Raw genomic sequence first — 21,025 nt, forward strand, 5'->3', positions numbered from 1 at the left:
GACTTTGTTTTGATGAATCAGGAAGAACAGAGAGTTTTCTATAAGATAACAACGATTTCAGTGAAGCAACTTTAGCAGAGTGGAGGGTGAGAGACGTCTGCTCGTGCCTTTAGTCCATGGATACAGCACCGTGTGTGCAGCGTGTGCACAGAAAACAGATCAGTGCAGAAGAGCAGTTCAGTCCTGTGCTTCTGATGACACGACACAGACACACTGCACTGCAAACATCTTTACTAGGACAGGTTTAACAATGCAGATCTACATGCACTTTAAGCACTAACAATGCACAGCAGTGTGAACGTATATAGAAGCTGAACGGTGAACAATGCAGTGAGAAAGGCTCTTCTTTCACTTCAATTCCTCCCTCGTCACACACTCTGTTTGCAGGCCCGGCCCTGGAAACACACCATGTCACAGTCTGTGCTCAGAAAGGTCAGGGGTGAATCTCACGGTGATGTGAGGAAGTGTCTACACAATCACACCAGCTTTAGACTTTAGATCTGCGCTTGTGAGACATCAGTGCAGTTGCTCCTCTATTCAGCAAAGCAGAGACGAACAGCCCGAAGCTAAAACACACTAACTACTGCTTTCACTAACTGTTATGTGATAAATTAGCAGGTGTGAAGAAAAGTAGCAGTGAAAGACTCAGATGCTAACAAACTAAACAGGTGAAGTTAACCTGAACACATGCCAAGTCCTCATTTCTAGTGTGGTAAACACAATGACTGCAAGAGCAGCGAAGCTCAGGGTTCATCATACTGTGGTACCTGCTGGAGGGCCTGAAGGTCCTCCAAGGTCTGCAGAGCAGTCAGTCTCAGGCTTGGCTGCATGCTGCCAGCGAGCCCGCTGACGCGAGCACAGAGGTCTGGATCCAGGAGCGAGGAGCCCAACAGGAGCAACACGTCATCCTCTAACAACATGGACTGCAGGAGACGCAGGGAGTGGAGACACACCTCCCAGTGTCCGTCTACAGACACACAAATTAGATCCTGGAACACACAGTCTGTGACACTGACAGTTTATTAAATTAACTATATCAGTGTCATTGAAGGTTAGACTTGAGACGGCTTGTAGGCTCGAGCTAGAGCACAGTGTCTGTGCGTGATGTTGTTGTTGGAGCGTGCAGCAGCTTACCATCAAGCAGGTTCCAGATGAGAGGGAGGATTCCTCGGTTCTCACTCAGGTACTTCAGTCCTTTGAGACTGATGCTCACGTTATAGAGCGCCATCAGCATCAACCTGCAGCAAAGCATCACCGTAGTGAACAGCCGTCCACACTGCAGAGAAACACTGACATCTAGTGGCCACAACATCTCAACACATTCAGATCCCTTTTAAGAGCTTTTAAAAAAGAAGTTTAATAAAATTCCAGTCAGTGAGTGGTGGTCAGTCAGCACTGTGAAACTCTATGATGTTCGTCAGGTTTGTGGGTTTCATTGTGGTCGTATGAGCTCTGCACACTGTTGCAATGACAGGTATTTACTTTAGTAGGCCCCTTTTTACTAACACACATACCACACACAAACATTACAAACTCTTGGTCACTATAATAATAATAATAATGATGATAATAATAATAATAATAATAATAATAATAATTATAACTTTATTTATAAAGCGCTTTCAAACAAAAGTGCTGTGCAGTAATTTGAAACTAAAAAGATAAATAAATAAAAGCGATAAATAGCAGTACAAGTAAAAAACACAATACAAGTTAAAAACAGTTTTAAGAATTAAGACATGTAGTATCGGGTGAACAAATGTCTTCAACACATGGAGCACAGGGTGGAACATAAAGGTGTAAAAGGTCAGAGAGGTATGAAGGTGCCAGTCCATTTAAAGCCTTGTAGGTGAGCAGCAGGACCTTAAAATCTGCTCGAACCTAACAAAGCCAGTGAAGAGATCTCAGTACAGGCTAATGTGCTCAAATTTCCCAGTTCTTGTTAAAATGCGAGCAGCTGCATTTTGCACCATCTGTAGACTCTGAAACTTTTCTTTGGAAGCCCAGAAAGACAAGCGTTACAATAATCAATACAGGAAGACACAAATACATGGACAAGAACCTCTGCAGTGTCGCTTGACAAAACCGGTCTGATTCTGGCGATGATCACTTTAACTTTCTACTAATATGTCAATGAAAACAGAATCTGCATCTTTCTATCCACTTGCTGCTGATGATCAGGGTGCAGCCAGCATGGGCAACAGTGTGAGCAGACCTGCCCAAACCTGAACATCCTTCAGCTCTTATCATAGGACACCAAGGCATTCCCAAATGAGAGACATCCCAGCTGGACATCTCTGAAATATCTCACATATGAAGGGTACCAGTGAGGTGGCTGCACCGTATCAAATGGCTCCAATCCTCGTGGAGAAGCAGCAGCTTTAATCTGTGTTGGAACTACTTATGCTGTTTGTCTTAATAAAATGTTAGAACTTCAATGCTAGAAGGAAGCTCAGGAAACAAGGAGAGACATCAGAACACAGATCAAGTTTTTAGACACGCCTTTGAAAACCTTTTGTTACGTCATTCTCAAGTCATTGCATTCACAAAGTGTCCATGCTGCTGGTGACAACAATACCCCATCAGCCTTTTATAGCTGAGGGATAAAAATGATGACAAAGGAGGCACAAAACCCAAATTCTTCTACAAACTATTACATGAAATCTATATTGTACAGAATGAGAAGCCAATAGTCACTCATAATTACAGCAGCTGGAACTGCATGGAAACCTGGAGCTACAACCCTCTGCAAACCAGATTCCAGCCGTTATCAGCATTTTAATAAACATTGTTGACCATTACTGGTTATAAATGGGATCATTCATCTTGGCAGACTTAGACAAGGCAAATAAACCAACTGATGAGTATATAATTATACTATACTGATGTTTATACCAGAGAAGATCTTAAAATGGAGTGAGTACGTTTAGCTCATAGCATTACTGTTAACTGTCACACTACAAAATCTAACTCAAATAAAGTCCAAACTTCTGTGAACACTCTTTAAATGGAGAGTCCTCTTCACACACTGAGGTTAATTATGGAGTTCCACAGGGTTCAGTGCTAGGACCAGTTCTGTTTACATTATACATGCTTCCCCTAGGCAGCATCATTAGAAGACATAGCATACATTTTCACTGCTATGCAGATGACACCCAGCTCTATCTGTCCATGAAGCCAGATAACACACACCAATTAGTTAAACTGCAGGAATGTCTTAAAGACATAAAGACTTGGATGGCCGCTAACTTTCTGCTTCTTAACTCAGATCAAACTGAGGTCATTGTACTCGGCGCTGAAAAGCTTAGAAATATGGTATCTAACCAGATTCTTACTCTGGATGGCATTACCTTGGCCTCCAGTAACGCTGTGAGGAACCTTGGAGTCATTTTTGACCAGGATATGTCCTTCAACGCACATATTAAACAAATATGTAAGACTGCGTTCTTCCATTTGTGCAACATCTCTAAAATTAGAAATATCCTGTCTCAGAGTGACGCTGAAAAACTAGTTCATGCATTTATTACTTCCTGGTTGGACGACTGTAATTCATTATTATCAGGAAGTCCTAAAAACTCCCTGAAAAGCCTTCAGTTAATCCAAAATGCTGCAGCAAGAGTCCTGACAGGGACTAGAAAGATGGTAAATGGACTGATTCTTATATAGCGTCAGGAGGAGCCAGGGATCGAACCTCCAACGTTCCGATCAGTAGGTGACCTGCTCTACCTCCTGAGCTACAGCCACCCCGAGAGAGAGAGACAGCAGATTTCTCCTGTTTTGGCTTCCCTTCATTGGCTTCCTGTTAAATCCAGAATTGAATTCAAAATCCTGCTCCTCACATACAAGGTCTTAAATAATCAGGCCCCATCTTATCTTAATGAACTTGTTGTTCCTAGAGTATTTAAAAGTAGAATGGGAGGCAGAGCCTTCAGTTTTCAGGCCCCTCTTCTGTGGAACCAGCTTCCAGTTTGGATTCAGGCTCAATCAGGTGACACTGAATCCCTGAGGCTGCCGGGGATTCCCATGATGCACTGGATGTTTCTTCTTCACTCCCGATGTGTTAACAGACCTCTCTGCATTGAATCATATCTGTTATTAACCTCTGTCTCTCTTCCACAGCATGTCTTTATCCTGTCTTCCTTCTCTCACACCAACCAATCACAGCAGATGGCCCCGCCCCTCCCTGAGCCTGGCTCTGCTGGAGGTTTCTTCCTGTTAAAAGGGAGTTTTTCTTTCCCACTGTCGCCAAAGTGCTTGCTCATTGGGGTTTTCTCTGTATGTATTATAGTAGGGTATAATATATAATAATATTAGATTATATAATATAAATATATAAAGCACCTTGAGGCAGCCTTTGTTGTTGTTGTTATTTAACACTGTATAAAAAAAACTGAATTGAAAATTTAATTCAATTTAACCTGAACCACTGAAGTGCTCCCAGTGATGCTTACAAAGGAGTGCAGCATGGAAACACACCCTGTCACAGGCTAACTAAAAATGTGTGGCTGCCATCAAAGTCTCCTGTTACTGTTTGATTCTAATAAAGTGTTTCAATGGTGTGGAACTGACTCTGTTCTGTTTTCACTTACATTTCACACAGTGTGCAGACTTTTTGAAAACTGTGTTGTGAATAGAGTCAGTACAGCTGACCAACACTGAGGCTCACTGATGGTTTCAAATTAAAATCTATATTACTGAATGAAAAATGCAGGAATTTTACTTTGCAAATGACTGCTTTAGAGGAAAGTAAAAGTAGGTTTGATCCCGTTATGATTCGTGGATCAGATGATCCGACACAAACATTGTGTCACGTTCTTGTTAACTCTCTATTCAATCCTGATACATATTAATAACAAAGAGGTTGATCCACGTACACTTTCAGTCTGGGGAAGACACCAGGCTTCATCAACTTGAGAAGTTTCATCAAAGTGTCCAGCAAGACATGCGCTGAGCTTGACAGGAAGTCCCGCCCCTGCGTTACTGCTGCTACATCTGATTGATAAGAAACAAAGAAAAGTCAGCTGACAAGTCGAGCAGTTATTCGTGTTCATGGAGCTTCTAAGAAAATGTGCTTCGACACATCCTTTGTGACTGCTAGAAGCTTCAGACTCACTAGTAATGGTCCCAGCCACTGCCAACACAAACTGGTGCTCGTGGGAGTTGTAGTCCTCAGTTTGACTTTTCTCCTCTTCATCCAAAGACGTGACAAAGCTCTCTAGAGTCTGAGCAGCTACAGCAAGGAAGGCCTGCAGCTTGCCCTGAAGTGTGCACACGCACGCACACACACACACACACGCACGCACAATCCAGCAGCATTAACATCTGCTGTTACAAATACTGTTAGATCATGTCTCAGTGACCAACAAAACATGGAACCAATTTAGTTTGGAGAGAAGAGAAGGAGCAGAGAGGATGCTCTTTTGTTTGCACTGCATAAAATTATCATTATGTGGAACAACCAAAACATATGGAGCCATGTTTCTTTTGCATCAAACACTTTAAACCAGCGGTCCCCAACCCCCGGGCCTCGGACCGGTATCGGTCCGTGAGTCGTTTGGTATCGGTCCGTGAGTCGTTTGGTACCGGGCCGCGAGAGTTGAGGCTCAGGTGTGAAATGTAGTTTTCAGGGTTTTTATCGGTTTGTTGTATTTATCCGCGACACCTTAAAGGCCGGTCCATGAAAATATTGTCGGGCATAAACCGGTCCATGGTGCAAAAAAGGTTGGAGACCGCTTGTCTAAACAACATATTTTAATGTTACAGCTAAAGATGTACAACACAGTGGTCAGAAGGTCATTTTGCAATTATACTGTGTGTCGGTTTGATCAAGCAAGTCAAACTAATTATTGTGCATGCTGGGATGAGTTTGTTACTGTGGAAATGATTTTTGATTTTTTAAAGGCAGATATTTGTTCCAAAAATACTTGTGTCTCCTCCTGGGATTGAACTGGGATCTGATGTTCATGTATTGAATGCTGTTTCATTTTCAGCTGTGGTTGCACTTAAACGCTACTGACCACTAACATGTATCCCTGTAGCCCTATTTGGGGTTTTTGTTACAGGAAAACAAGTCCAAGTCCACACACGGAGACAAAAGACTGAAGATGACTCACATCAGTCAGCCACAGTGAGACGGTGTCCTCCTTGGCAGAGCAGCTCCACAGCAGACTGCAGGCAGCAGATCCCAGACCAGAGCAGAAGTCGGCCTGCTGCTGCAGCTCCACTCTGCTCTGCCACAGCTGCTCACGTAACAGCAGCTTTTCCTGAACATCCATTCACGTGGATTCAGTGCAGTCACATACAACAAGTGATAAATAACAGCATGGCTTAAAGCAAGACAAGCCCAAATCCATCAGCCAAGTCCAGTTTCCTTAGTGGGACACCAGAAATATTTTTCATGTTATTGTTATGAGTCTGTCCCTCTCACCTCTTTCTCTTTTTGACTCTCAGTTTGCACAGCATCCAGTCGAGACTGCAGGTGCAGACACTCCTGCCTCATCTGCTCCTTCACAGTGTGCTCCTTCACTAAACACACACAGTTTGAGAGCAGATATTCTTATGTAATGTTTCTAACACTAGTTTTGCACAACATGAAACTTTGTCAGTTTTAAGGTAGAGTTTTGGTCCCATCTTGATTATGTCATAATCTCCCAGTCCTGTAACAGGTCGGCAACCTCTCTGGAGTATAACCGCCTCTAATTCCAACCCCTGAGACCCTAAACTGAATAAGTGGCTGAGAATCGTGATTTATCACACGATCTCCATGGTGGCGGTGAGTGTTTACCACGAGAAAGCAGAGACAGGGTTTCACTGTGGTGGTCCTGGGTTTCTGGACCTTCTATGGGTTTGTAATTCCTTTCATTTTCACAGGGACAAAACATCCAGTTAATAGTTAACAAACCTTCTTTAGTGGGGGACACTGAGGCCTGAGCCCTTCATGGAGTGTAGCACACAAGGGAACCAGGGGAGGACATGATATTAGGGGCCATGGAGTCTAAGCAGTGAATGGCAGTATGCAACTTAAAAGTCCGCATCTTACACACAACGCACTGTGTGGTCTGTGTGTGCATCTCACAGACCAGTGGAGTCTTTAATATGCTGCGTGCTGCTGAAGCAGACTAACAGTGGCATCAATTCTGCAGTGAAGGGGCAGCTGTGAGAGTCAATATGGGTAAGGAGGCGTGTGGAGGAGGACAAGCTGGGGCTTCTGGGGTGGTAAACAGGGGTTAGAGTGGGCAGAAGAATCCGAAATGCTGTCGTGCCAAAAAGTGATTTCTGATTTTTCCCTGTGTTTTTTTATGTCTCTTTGCTTAGACAAAGATATTAAAGGAAATTTAAAGAAGTTCAGGCGCCTTCTTCCAGGCTCCTTAGACCACCATGAGCTGGATGACTGAGCACCTACACAGATAATCAGACCAGTCCTTTGGGTCACTTCAAATACCTTTATAGAGCTGTGACGTTATATTTGGCGCAGTGCCAGAGCATCTTTTTAACGTCAATGACATTTTTTACTCAGATAAATGGGGAAAAACTTAAGTGCAGCGTCTATCACGCAGGCAGGTCAGTGAGAAAACTAAATGACATCTCGGGGGTTTGCAGCCTCAGCACAACCTTTATCATCCCCGTGATGCATTCACGGTGGTGCTGATATTTCAGCATCTCTGCAGCGCTATCGATGAGGAGCGACGGGAAAAAACACGCGTGTGATGGAGGAAGATGTCAGAAAGAGAGGGAACCGAAAAACCTTACACGTGATGACTGATTCGTTTTAGACTTTTAAATCACACGTGATGTTTTGCTGAGCTGGCTTTTTGTTCGTGTTTTTCAAAGGTTGCGTGGAAACAGCAGACGGCTGGTTAGAGTACGGCGGGGTTCGTAAAGAGCGCTTCTTTGTCGCGATGACGTCTGCGCCTGTCAGAGGACATCAAGGAGCATGCTCAGTGTCACGAGAGGTTTGATGACATCATCATCCAGGAGCGAGGTGATGGCAGAGATCCAGCACAGCCGACGGGACATGTTTCATGGTCGCCATGTCGGAGCACAAGCAGCTAGTTAGCAAGTTAGCCTCTGTGCCAGAGCCAGAGAGACGCGGAGCACCACCCTGAAGCCAGGCCGTGGAAGGCGGAGGCCAGGATGCTGGCAGATCGGGCTGCTCTCAGAAGACTGGTCCAGTGGAAAGCAGCGGGGGTGACAAACAGCCGGGCACAGCAGCAGGTGAGGACACCAGGCACGTAACAGCACCCAAGATACTGTCTCCATGTCTTTAGGAGGATTTGTGGAAATACCACATATTCACTAGTTTGACAGGCAGGAAATACTATTTTTGTCCCCCCACCCCAAACTGCTGAAAGCTGGGAACCTGGCATAGCTCGGCATGGTGTGCAATGTCTTCCAAAAAGAAGACACGACCCAATTCTTCTTATATTACCACAACATACTGTGGTGAGACAAGATCCTTCGTGAATAGCAGTGCTGTATGCCTGTGTAGGTCATGGTAACCTAAGGAGCTTGGAAAGAAAAGCAACTGGACTTCTTTAAGGTTCTTGAAGATGTTTGAAGAAACTGGTGGAGAGTCCCAGGTGGCTCACAATACCAGTTGCCTGCCACCTACAATCCAGTTTGGAGATCCCTTCCCAGGCACCTTAACAAACACTCACATCTTGCCAGTTGACCTCAACAGGTCCGGTGAATTGGTGAAGCAAGGTCTCACAATGGTTTCACCCGAAACCTCTGCTCATCACACCTTGACTCGTGTGAGTAGTGGGTCAACTCCCACTAGGGTCCCACCGGGGACTCTCGTAGAACCGAAGAAGCTTCTCGGATGAGAGGTGAAATGTCTTCAAGAAACTTAAAGTCCAGATGCTTTTCTTTCCAAGCTCCTTAGATCAACAGTGCTGTATATTTACTGGGTCAGAGTAGAAGATAAAATGAAGCTAATTAGAAAGCAGGCGCACCTGTCTTTCCCTATCACCTGTGAGGGCTGTAAAACAGACCTGGCTCCACTGACCATTAGACAACTCTGTCTCTCTGTAGTTGGATGTCTCCAACAAGCCTTCAGGTTTATACATTAACTGTATATGTTCTGCTCTGTGATGCACACAACACCCTCGTGTTTACAGCAGGATCAGAGTGGAGTTGAGCATACTTGTCTGAGCTGCTCGGGCTTTATGCAGCATCTCCATCAGATCCCCATTCACAACTCTGGGCAGGAACTCTCTAAGCTGCATGACTTCTGTGGTCAACTTCTCTAAATCTCTCTTCCTCACTCTGATAAAGCCACCCTGGAAGAAAAAAAGATAGAAAAAGACTGTGTCCTTCTTTGCCACAGATTCACTCATTTAATTGTGCTTTTTTAGATTCTAAGTAATCCATAGACAGACAAGGAAACTATTAAATATGCACTCCAGACCAGGCAGAGTGTGATAAGGGCTCAGTGTCAACTGCTATTACAATGAAGCATGTCTGCAGGATGGCCTATAAATAAGCAATGGAGACAAATTAATAGAAAACACAGTCTTAGGTATGTGTTGGCCAACCATGTTCTGCAATATCAGCTTCAATGCACTGTTTTAAATCATCACCATCATTTAAGGTCTCTGCTGAGTTACTGGTTTAACTTAAGTTCAGACAGACTTTACAGTGTCTCCTTTATGAAGAAGCTGGCGACAGAACAGAGACACTTCCTGTAGTTTCTTCATTGAAATTATGCACAGCCCACATTTTTAGTTTTATAATATAATGTAAGTCTACAGTGTCATCTCAGGGTTTGAGCACACTGTCTAAAGATGGCTGTCACTCAGATAGTTGTATTTGAATTAAAACAAGGTTAAAGGTTTAGCTGCTGGCTTGAAAAAGTCCCGCTTTTATTAGCCAGGTACGCGTTTTAACTCTGTACGTGTAGTGACCACTATCACAGATTCATCAAACACTGAGAGGCCCAGTCTTTGGACTCCAGCCGGTCAAAGCTAAAGATGTCGTCTTTGTTCTCCTGATTAGCAGGAACAGCAGGCAGGTTCGTCCGGGGCTGACTGGCTGTCTTACCTTTGCTTTTTGGCTCGTCCTTTTCCCGCCTGGTAAGGCTGCCATGTTACTGCTGGTTGGTGAGTCTGCTTCTGTGGTCACAGAGACCAGCACTCGGTTTATTACACAGCCAGCAAAGCTAGCACGTTAGCTAAGAAATGTTTCTGAATCCACAGACAGAGGTTTGAGTTGTTTAGTGCCACATCACCAATGTTTTTGAATATATTGGACACATAAAGCTGCTCACCAGTGGTGTGAGTCAAAGGACTGAGGACCTGTTCCTGGCCGCTTTTTAGCGCAGACCGTCCCAAACACACGGTTTGCTGTGAGGCGGGCTCCAGTCCGGGTTTTACGGCCTGCGAGAGAGCTGGGCTCTTCCTTTGTGTTTGAACTTCTTCAGTGTGCTCCGTGGGACCGGTGCGGTGGAGACAAGCACTTCCGTTTGCCCTCTCTCAGCTCACTCATGTCTGGGGGACTAGAAGCCCGCTTCTCCGGGGATGACGTGTTTGTGAGCCGCTTCCCAGTGCACCGCGCCTGCCGGGATGGAGATGTTGGGGCTCTGGTCCTTCTGTTACAGCAGCTGTCAAACCACATCCATCTAACTGCCGAGGACTCCTTCTATGGATGGACTCCCATTCACTGGGCTGCTCACTATGGACAGGTCAGCATGCAATCACTGGGTATTCAATAGTGGTGTCCATGAAACACGAAAGAGGGTTAAAATAGGTGTGCACTATATGGGTGTGTATTATATGTTTAAACTCCAACATGGCGGCGGACAGCGCTCATAATCAAGCTAAAAGATTTTTTCCTCTTTAATATTTCGCCGCGCACCTTCACTGTGTTTGATTGGCCCAAACAGTTACGTCTGAGTACCGGCGTACAACAAAGGTTTTTTTTTTAAAGACAAAAAAAACTTGACGTGTTTGGAGGTTTTCATTGGTTCAGTAGGAGCCAATCGCTTTTTAGGCGCCAAAATCGGCTCAAAACAAACGTAACACCAGAGCCTGCGACACCGCAACAGCCTCCGTTCTCTAGAAATATAAAAACTACTTCTGTTTTTTTATTTTATTAGATGATTAATTACTTCTCGTACTATTCTGATCTTCTTCATTTTATATTATTGTCTTTACCAAAGCTCTGCTAGAAGCGTCTCTTCAGCCACCTTGAAATATCTCCAAACACTTACTGGGCACATGTTTTAAGCAGTGTCTGGATGTACTTACACTTTTTGCTTATACGTCCCTGTAAGCGGACCTTAGGTGGGGTTTTTAAATATGTCTAACAACCAAAGCCAGCTGAAGCCTGCTTTGAGAACAGTGGGGTCCACGCTGTGCTCAGGTGATATACAAGGAGAACTGTTGGAGATTTCTTACAATGAAAGTGCGTCAGTGCAGAGGTCTCTGAGATCTGCAGCGGTGACATACATGAGCAGTGTGTCACTGTGATTCTTGTATTTGTTCCTGGCATGTGGCACAGCTGGAGTGCGTGATGCACCTGGTGGAGATGGGCTGCGAGGTGAACAGGGTGACCAGTCGATTCAATCAGACTCCAACACACACTGCAGCATTCGGAGGACATCCTCACTGCGTGGTGTGGCTCACTCAGGCTGGGGCTGACGTCAACAAGCAGGTCAGTGTGTGGAAACTCACCTATTGTGTAGTATTTAATGCTTAATGTGGTGCTGTTTGCATCTATGAGTGTTATCACTGAATATTTGAATCTAGGGACCTCTAGTTTTTGCATCTGCTGTACATAAAAGCTAGAAGAAATTAATTTAATTGACAGTGTCTCCAGCGTTGTTCACACTAAATATGTACTTGTAGTCATGGAAAGGTTTTGGGACTGAACTTGTACTTGCAGCAAAGCCGAAAAGATAATTAGAAATGGATGCAGAGTTCACAGTGCCAGCAGTACTCATGAACCCGAGCTCGTCCATTAGTGGCCCAGGCGTGGGCCGACACAGGGCAGGAGCTCTGACTGCTGCTGGGTTTCCTTCTGTTGTTTCCTTTCCCTTTTATTTCAAAAGAGCAGTGCACAATAATCTGAGCAATGTAGAGTTTGATTGGTCAGTAATATTAGTGTCATTTTTGCATGTCTATAACACAGTTGGCTTGTGCTATGCTAACAGCTTCATTCATATCTCAAAGCTTACAGTTTACGTTGTGTTTTCAGGACTTTGTTGGTGAGGCTCCCATTCATAAGGCAGCTCGGTCGGGTAGCTTGGAGTGTATCCAGGTGCTTTTGATAGCAGGCGCTAAACCGCAGTAAGTATCCTGCAGTCATCGCTTTAGTAGTAATATCCAGTGTAAAGCACCATAAGAGCTCTGGCACACCGAGTGTGAACCACAGCAGCTGCTACACGTCTTTAGATTTGAGTCATGTAGGCCACACATGCTCAGCAGGTCTGGTCAGAATAACTACGGCTTTTATTTTTACTGTGAAATTTACTTTAGTGGGAAATCCTGCAGCTCAGTGCTGTGCTTTAGATATCCCGCCTGAGGTAAACCCAGAGGATGAAGTGGCATCAACCAGCGTAATTTCTGCTGACTTGTTTTCCTGATTAACAGGCTGCGTTTGGCGTTCTTTAGTGCTGCGTGTTTCCTCATGCTAACAAAGATCAGCTGCTGTGGTTCTGCTGTGTTTTCTGTTGTCCTGAAATCTTATTGTTAGTGTCTCATCAGCTGTTGGGAGGGAACAAGCCACAGTGGTTTACTGTTAACATCCTCGCAATCATTCAGAAGTGCCTATAACATGGACACAAGTAGCGTTTCTGTCATCACCAAGATGAAGATGTAGTGAAGTTCTGGTACAAACAGGAGACATGAAATAGTCTCAAGAGTAATTGTCATTAACTTGTCCATAAGGAAGGGTTACAGCAAAAACTCCATTCTGTGGCGGTGAAGTAAATAATGGCCTCAGGTTCTATTAATACTTGACCTAGTGATGACATAATGATGAAGACCAGTTAAAATCTGTGCCAAAGCCTGCTTTATTGAACAAATCCAACTCATAAAGCATATGTTTTACAAATCTTTGAACCGAGATAATCTATCATTTTAAGAAAAGCACGAGCTGATTTTGGGTGTGACGGCAGCAACACCTCACAAAGAGTTGGGATGTTGGATTGGAACGATCAGAGGTTCAAAGCAAGAATTTACAGTTAATCAGCTGGTAACAGGAAGGGACTCGTTCAAAGAGCATCTTATCAAAGAGCCGAGTTCCTCAGAAGTAAAGATCAGTCTGCAGAAAACTGCAGGTTCAGAATAATGTTCCTCACTGTGAACATGTCATCACGGACAGTAATGATGGAGCTGATTCACAGCTCTGCGCGTCATCCACACATGCAGGATAAAGCTCCATTATGCAGAGAAGAAGCCAGATGTGGGGTTGCATCAGTGCCTGTGGACGGCCTTTCCAGATATGCAGCTGGCACATCTGGAAAGGCTCCATCAGTGTGTGAAAGTACATACAGGTTTTAGAGCAAGAGGTGTTCCATCCAGGTGTGTTTCAGGGAAGCAGACGGCATCAATGAGCCATGCTGGCTCATTGTAGAGGAGTCCGTCTGTGGAGCTGGCCTGCCTGCAGCCCAAACTGTTCACCAACTGACAACATCTAGTGTGTCATGAAAGCAGAGCCAGGACTGACATGAGCAGGACACCAGTCCTCTCCCAAACGTGCAGCAGCCGCTCTCCTCAGCGCACACGTGTTTACAGACTGTAGTTAAAAGAAGGCAGGAGGCTGCACAGGGATGAACATGGCCCTGTCCACCTTTGTTGCTGCCAGCACATTCATAATGACCTCACTGTTTCTCAGATGGTTCATTGTAGTTTAAAAAATGTTTTCTGTGAATCAGAGTTTACGACGTTCGGCGTCGTACAAAGTGTTCAATTCAATTTTATTTATATAGCGCCAAATCACAACAAAAGTCGCCTCAAGGCGCTTCATAGATACAGAGAAAAACCCAACAATCATGTGACCCCCTATGAGCAGCACTTTGGCGACAGTGGGAAGGAAAAACTCCCTTTTAACAGGAAGAAACCTCCAGCAGAACCAGGCTCAGGGAGGGGCGGGGCCATCTGCTGTGATTGGTTGGGGAGAGAGAAGGAAGACAGGATAAAGACATGCTGTGGAAGAGAGACAGAGGTTAATAACAGATATGATTCAATACAGAGAGGTCTGTTAACACATAGTGAGTGAGAAAGTGTCCCACTATTAAAACGTGTTTCAGTGGCCGTTCCCTCCAATCAGCTCATTTGAGTGTAGTTTGCTTTAAAGAGTGATAGTAATGTTGTGTGTGTTGTTTTGTTCAGCAGCGGCTCAGGTAAAAATCTGGTATGTTTGTCATGATGCACAGTAGAGAAAAGCAGTGAGTGTAAAAGCAGAAAAGCTCATGTGTGTTTATGTCTACATGTGGCACAGCAACAGCAGTTGAACATGGAAATATGGAAATGCTGTGCTGTGATATAAATGGAGACAGTTAGACCATCTGAGATTCCACAATAAGAGGAAAACACAATAAAGTGATCAAACTGTGGCCTTTCTTTGCTTTCTCTTGAAAACTACTCATTTATCATTCAGGCTTTTACCCTAACCTGCTGTTGTAATGAAAGCAGAAAGTTCTCAAGAGACTGTTAATAAAATTATAAAATATTTAATAAAAATGATAAAGTAGCTGGGGCAGTAAAGCAAGGAAACATGGATCTCCATTTACTGAGCAAAAATATTGACAAAGACTGTTTAGTCCATTGGTGTTGATACCATTTTTTAAATTATTTTATTAAATATTTAGTCTCAGAAATGTTCTGCTTTTATTGAGTTCTTTCGCCTTCCTTTTGATCTTTTTTCTGATGACCCACTGATGGGATTCTTGACCTACAGAGTGCCTACAGGGGGCGCTGTAGCGTTCTGTATTGAAGTCTGGCTGCTGTGAATGTTTTAAATGGAGAGAGGAGCTGTAGCTGTCAGTACCAGCAGAGTATCTGATCTCACTGAGCTCTGCAGCGTGTCATCCTGTCAGCTCGTCTGCTTTTCCTTCTCAGCTCACACCAGATGACACTGAGCTTCCAGGCTGGATGACTGTGATTCATTATTATCAGGAAGTCCTAAAAACTCCCTGAAAAGCCTTCAGTTAATCCAAAATGCTGCAGCAAGAGTCCTGACAGGGACTAGAAACAGCAGATTTCTCCTGTTTTGGCTTCCTGTTAAATCCAGAATTCAAAATCCTGCTCCTGTAAATAAAACTGGACTGAAAATGAGAGCAACAGCAACCTCTGCACTCACGTTATCGTGGTTACAACCTGACGCTCTGTGTGTTACACTCACTAACGCCGTGGCGTGCTTGACCCCACTTCCTCAACCTCTTCTCTATATCTGCTTTACCAGCCGGTGAGAGAGATGGAGCGCGGCTGAGGACGACTGACGAGTAGACTCTGATTTCATTCTCATGCAAAGGTTTTTTTTGATGGTTTAAATGAATTTTATTAGGCCGGTTTCCAGGGAAACCATTAACTGTCTAATGACTTGAATGACTTGTAGAAATAATACAACTACTTTACAGAATATTTGACAAAACTGATACAGAGAAATGTTTCTGCTGTTATTAGCAATTGTAAACGGGTTCATGCGTCCACTAACCTACCAGATAACCACTGAACACAGTGTTATTAATGTATTTAATACTCACCTGAATGTGTTTGTAACTTTTCCCAAGAGAAATCAGAGCTTTGAGACTCAAGCGTGAGTACTCACATGAGCTTTTCTGCTCAAGGCATTGGTACACTCGTTGAAGGACATTTGAACTGTTTTGAAATCAATATAAAGATGTGTTTTTGCAAAATGTTATATATTATGTTAAAAACAAACAGCTGTGATCTTGATTGTCAAATTGTGCGAGCAGAAACAAACACCCTGCACGTTCTGATGTTTTTCAGCCTTTGAGTTTGAACTTGATTTTCTGAAGTTATCCCAGAAAGAGGAGCAATCCAAATAGGCGCTGCAGAATCTGCCACACGTGCATCTGCGAGCAGCTTGCAGTTGTGCCGCTGAGCGCTCACTATCGCTTCCCACAGTTTCTGCAGCTGGCAAACCGGCGAGGTATTTCCTGCAGTGATTGGTTTCAATGCTAACAAAGCACTCACGATGACTGTCATGTTTAGGCATGCATGCTTAGCTCTCACCTCACTGTTTACATGCTGTGTGCTAATGGGACACGCCTCAGCCTCACTAATGATTGGAAGCTTAGTCTCAGGAGTTCAGGAATACGTCAGAGTGCAGTGCTGTGTGTTACAAAGACAACGGAGCAAATTGGAAAAAAAATAGATTTATGTCAAAATTCGCAGCAGGTAAACATACCTGTAAAATAAAATGTCTATTTTTGTAGGTTTTTAACCAAATTACATCTGCACTCACTGGCCACTTTATTAGGTACTCCAGAGGAAACTTTATCTCAGCATGTTTGAGATTATGTGGAAACATCTGTGGATAATCAGAACTTCATCTGTGGCTCATTTCCTAATGATGACTCACTCAAACCCCCCCCCCCCCCTCCCCCCAGCATTACAGAACAAAGCTTCAGCGCTGTGAGCTTTCTTTACAACATAATCGAAGCTTAGAAATCACAACAGCATGATCGTTTTCATGACAGCACAGATGTACTGTGTAGGATATAGTTGGCGATTCCTGTGTCCTGATTTGTCCTCCAGTTTCAACCTGATGTTGTTCTTTTTCATTTAGGACCGTGCATACACCACATCTCAGACGGTTAGAATATTAGAAAAACCGCCTCCGTTCTTCATCATTTCATTCAAAAACCGAAACGTTCATATCTTCTACACTCCACGTATCCATTCTCTTGTGTGTATCCGGCTCAGGGCCACGAGGGGGGGCGGAGTCCATCCCAGCTGTGGTAGGGTGAGAGGCTGAGTACAGCGTGAACAGGTCGCCAGGCTCTCAGGCCTGACAGAGACATGTTCAGCATTCACAACTGTGATTGGTCACCTGACCAGGCGTGCCTCTGGGCCGGCACAGAGCTCAGCCTCTGTGGGAACAGTGAGTGCAAACCACTGACCTCCACGCTGCCCTTACTGTGCATTCATTATATATACAGTCAAATAATGAGAGATCCTTCGTTAAGCTCATATTTGTCAAATTCCTTTGTTCCAGCAGTTGAAAATATTGACCCAGTAATGTCTGACAGATGTGGAAGACAGGCTTTGTTGGAGGCTGAGAGCACGAAAGAGTTCCTGTATCTGTGGCAGCTGAATGTTCACAGCGGTGCAGACGCTGCTCAGCATCACCCATCAAAGTGAAGAAGTGCAGCTTCATTTAGACGTGGCTGAGACTTCACGAGTGCGGCGTGGAGGTGTTACTGCTCTCCAGGTTGCTCTGATGGCCTTTCTGGGTTTTTGGGTCGGCTGCTTCTCTATAGGTCAGGTCAGGTGAGTCGGCTGCACGTCACTCGCTGGCCCACGTCCTCATTTTAGGTTTGACAGCGTTTTAGTAGGTAAAGGTGAAGCTTGGACATGAAGTGAGCTGTGGTTTGGGGAAGGCCTCGACGGGGACACGTGACGGCTCCTGGGCAGATCCTCATGGAGTAAACGGGAGTGAAGAAGTTAAAGATTTGAGAACAAGGAGGGAGGGTGGGCACGTAAAGGAGAATGAACAGTTTGCAGAACTGGGGGAACATCTGTAGATGACAGCTGGAAGGAGCGTGTTTGGAGGCGTGGTCCTGCTCCTGAAATTCCGATACGTGATCTCGAGAAATGAGTGTCTTCACAAAGCTAATGAGAGATAGAAGCATGAAGAGCTCCAACGTCTGCTGGTAGATGTCTGTGTCGACTTTGGAGCAGCACCAGGAGATGACATGTGAGCAGGGCTCTCAAACTATTGATGTGAAGAAATATAATGCAACTTGGCTTTGGAAATGTTTTCTTGTTTGTTGTTGTTCTTCTGTACCAGTTGAACACTAGCGTGAGATGACTGTGGCCCACAGCTCATTTCAGCTTGAAAAGACGACTCTGGACCTCCTCCTCCTCCTGAGATGCGCTGCTCTGTTATCTGTGGTTCAGCAGAGGCTTGATCTGACCTCAGTCCACTCCTGTCTGCTCTCCCAGGTTCTTGACACTTTTCTTGACACTGATTTTGAGGCTGAGGTCGTGTCTGCTGCACCTTTTCCTGCCGTGCTTTTCCCTTCCGGTCGACTTCCATGGATATGCTTCAGCACGGCATGCTGTGAGCAGCCTCCTGTGGCTGCTTATGGATCCTTATCAAACGTGACGTCAGCAGTCAGACGCTGTACGACCTCGAGACTGTCTGAACTCGACATGAAATATTCTAATAATCTGAGATGTTCGAGTGCAGATTTTATGATCCACCATCAGAATGAAAACAAACAAATGTTTCATTTTGCATGAAATGAAAGTTTTACTTTTATAATTAACAATACAAAAATAACTTTATTGATTATCCAGATTGTATTATCTCCAGTTTTGGGAGGCGTTTCATTTATGCACACGGCTTTCACATCTGTGTGATAGACAGGAAATAAACAGTTTGAAGCACGACTGTAGTCTTTAGTGGAAACGTGGCTGTGATTGTGTCCTGCTGTGTGTGAGTGGGCAGGTTAGTCACAGCACGTGTTGCAGGGTGACACCATCGAGACTGGTTTTCTTCGCTCGTGATGGTTTCTCCTTGCAACATTAGCGCTCTGATGGTTTGAGGTGCTGTTTCCCAGGATGCACTTTGTCTGACTTCATTCTTGTTGTTTAGTTTAGAGAATGCAAGCGGGCAGACGGCAGCAGACCTGGCCCACGCTCAAGGCTTCCACGACTGTTTCTGCTTCATCTCCAACGCCCAGAAGCACCTGCAGCAGCGTAACGAGGGGAACACGGTGCAGAATGGAGGCGGCGCCCCCTGTGGTCTGGGCGCGCTCAGCAGAAAGAGGCAGCTAGCCGCCCTGGACGCGGGCCACCTGAAAAAAGCCAAAAGGGCTGATGGTAAGAAATGTTCACGTGTTAGGCGTGTGCGGTGTTTGCTTGCTCTCATCGTGCTGTGCTGCAGGTATGCTGGTGCAGAGCAGCGCGCTCGAGGAGCTGGACGCCATGAGCCTGGAGCTCAGCGCAGGTGGGTTTGCTCTGCGTGGCGAAGCAGCAAATGGCTACAATAATATCACATGATCGACCTCTGATCACATTTTCTCTGCTGCAGATTTCAACAACGGGCATCTCCACGCTGCGCCTCGTCCTCCGCTCTCTCCGCCACGTTGTCGGCGGGCTTCGGCCGAGATGTGCGGCTCGCTGCACCTGAGCAGCAGCCCGGGCGGCTGCGTCTCCAACTGGCCCGCGTGCCTGGGCCCAACAGGGGTGGACTGGGGGGATTTCTTGCACTATGGACACTACCATGGCTTCGGCGACACGGCCGAGGAGCTGAGTGACAGCAGCTGCGTCCGGGCGGAGCATCCATCCAAGCAGGCTGCGGATGGCAGCATCCACCTAAACCACGGAGGGTTCGTCTGCACAGATGTGCTTCCACTAAACGTTAAAGGATTACTCTGACGATGAGCAGTAATCCTCGTGTGCCGACAGCCCACAGCCAGGACGTGTTAGTGTCACACCGACTCAGCTGGGTTGTGAAAAAGCTGCTTCCAAAGATAATCTTCAGGGATGGATTTCTGTGACGTCACACTGTAAACACTAGACGCATAACTCGAGTTAACTTTGTTCTCTTGGTTTAATCAGCAGCATCTCTGCTGTCCCGTCCTCACAGTGGCCTTTCAACCACGTACAGCTGGTGGGAATATTTCACTTGTCTTTGTGCTAAGCTGGTTCACACCATCAGCAGCAGTACGGTGCTGTGTGGGTGTGTGGGACTCTGCTGGGACCTTCATTAACGAGGTGTTTACTGCTCTGGGCTCAGCTCCTGACCTCCTGCTCACGTGTTAGCTCAGGAGTGTCGCTGCTTTGCTGTGAGCTGCGTGTGTGCGTGTGGTTGAACTGCACTGAGGCTGAAAGCTGTTTTAGATCTCACTGTAATTTCATGAGGCTTAAACCATTTCTTGTTTTGTACGACGGTTGTAGAGGCGCCGTTTTTCTGAACACGGTGTCACACACGACCTTCCACTGACCTGCATTTGTACTCAATAAAACCTGTTTTACACACATTCTTATAAAACAGTATTTGTGCATGTTTGGATCTTTATCACACAAAAACATTAAAGTAGTTTAAACATGTTTGAGTTTAAATGTCAGACGGTTTTCATCAGGCCGCCGGACGAGAAACCCAAAGACTTCCTGAACTCAGAGATGACGTCACTACGTGGGACAGAGCGTCACTGTGACACCAGCCTGTGCTCCACATTTGTGGACGACACCATCACTCAAACTGTTGTAGCTGCTGGATTTATTTTGCCCGTCTGTACATTTAGGCTGTGTCCCAATTCAGGGTCTGCAGCCTTAAAGTACGCAGTCTCAACGATCCTCGAGGGTCGCGTACTCAAAGACCGCTAAGGCCGGAAGTGCGAGGCTTGTGAAATGGGACGGTCTAGCCTCCGTCGCGCTGCCCAGGTTGCCTAGCAACCATGATACTAACAGCTGGAAACGTTTCATACAGGTTTGTTTGACAGAAATGAAGGAGAAAATCTTTTGTTCATTTGTTTGTTTCTACATGAGCTTTGATCATTCTCTGATTAAGCTCAGCTATTGAACGGCGTATATTTTAAAGTAAAGGCTGTAAAACCAAATTAGTACAAACGTCACTAATGTCACATGACTTTGCCGACATGTGGCCAACAGGAATGTTTTAATGATCTTCGTTATTAAACATTTGCACATAAATAAGTGACATAATATTCAGTACTTACTTAAAGTTTACTCTTCGGCGCCCCTCATCCGCCGTTTTTTTCCGGCAAAATTATCCACACCCACCGCCGCGCTATGTATTCTGGGATATGTTGGGCCATGAAGTCTACACCGCCACGTCCTTAAAATTCAGGGAAATGAAGGACGCA

The 21,025-nt window shown here is 45.1% G+C and overlaps 2 protein-coding genes across 5 annotated transcripts; one reads left to right on the forward strand and one right to left on the reverse strand.

Annotated features, from left to right (window-relative positions):
• Positions 1–75: 75 nt before the first annotated feature.
• On the reverse strand, positions 76–10,386 carry hsf2bp (heat shock transcription factor 2 binding protein). Of its 2 annotated transcripts, XM_085150942.1 has the most exons (10): positions 10,268–10,386; positions 10,042–10,112; positions 9,146–9,281; positions 6,428–6,525; positions 6,114–6,263; positions 5,114–5,258; positions 4,875–4,992; positions 1,135–1,238; positions 768–967; positions 76–395 (listed from the first exon to the last, which is right to left on the reverse strand). In XM_085150942.1, exons 2-10 carry the CDS (start codon positions 10,084–10,086, stop codon positions 369–371), a joined length of 1,023 nt encoding a protein of 340 aa, XP_085007068.1. In that variant the 5' UTR covers positions 10,087–10,112; positions 10,268–10,386; the 3' UTR covers positions 76–368. The 2 variants fall into 2 exon arrangements, with proteins under 2 accessions (XP_085007068.1, XP_085007067.1); XM_085150941.1 differs by lacking the exons at positions 10,042–10,112; positions 10,268–10,386 and having other exon boundaries at positions 9,146–9,338.
• Positions 7,692–20,190, forward strand: ankrd10a (ankyrin repeat domain 10a). 3 transcript variants are annotated; one of them, XM_085150940.1, is made up of 6 exons: positions 7,692–8,214; positions 11,500–11,652; positions 12,196–12,287; positions 18,790–19,016; positions 19,081–19,143; positions 19,228–20,190. In XM_085150940.1, exons 1-6 carry the CDS (start codon positions 8,134–8,136, stop codon positions 19,572–19,574), a joined length of 963 nt encoding a protein of 320 aa, XP_085007066.1. In that variant the 5' UTR covers positions 7,692–8,133; the 3' UTR covers positions 19,575–20,190. The 3 variants fall into 3 exon arrangements, with proteins under 3 accessions (XP_085007066.1, XP_085007064.1, XP_085007065.1); XM_085150938.1 differs by lacking the exon at positions 7,692–8,214 and adding an exon at positions 10,484–10,681; XM_085150939.1 differs by lacking the exons at positions 7,692–8,214; positions 19,081–19,143 and adding an exon at positions 10,484–10,681.
• The last annotated feature ends 835 nt before the right edge of the window (positions 20,191–21,025 follow it).

This window comes from Neolamprologus multifasciatus, chromosome 23 (genome assembly GCF_963576455.1).
Source record: "Neolamprologus multifasciatus chromosome 23, fNeoMul1.2, whole genome shotgun sequence".
Classification (NCBI taxonomy): domain Eukaryota; kingdom Metazoa; phylum Chordata; class Actinopteri; order Cichliformes; family Cichlidae; genus Neolamprologus; species Neolamprologus multifasciatus.

Coding starts and splice junctions, on each gene's coding strand:
- hsf2bp (XM_085150941.1), bottom strand. CDS start 9,338: ATGAGTGAATCTGTGGCAAAGAAGGACACAGTCTTTTTCTATCTTTTT. Junction 6,264..6,427: donor AGAGTCAAAAAGAGAAAGAG/GTGAGAGGGACA, acceptor ATGGATGTTCAG/GAAAAGCTGCTGTTACGTGA. Junction 4,993..5,113: donor AGTGGCTGGGACCATTACTA/GTGAGTCTGAAG, acceptor CTTATCAATCAG/ATGTAGCAGCAGTAACGCAG.
- ankrd10a (XM_085150938.1), top strand. CDS start 10,484: ATGTCTGGGGGACTAGAAGCCCGCTTCTCCGGGGATGACGTGTTTGTG. Junction 10,682..11,499: donor GGGCTGCTCACTATGGACAG/GTCAGCATGCAA, acceptor CATGTGGCACAG/CTGGAGTGCGTGATGCACCT. Junction 19,144..19,227: donor GAGCCTGGAGCTCAGCGCAG/GTGGGTTTGCTC, acceptor TCTCTGCTGCAG/ATTTCAACAACGGGCATCTC.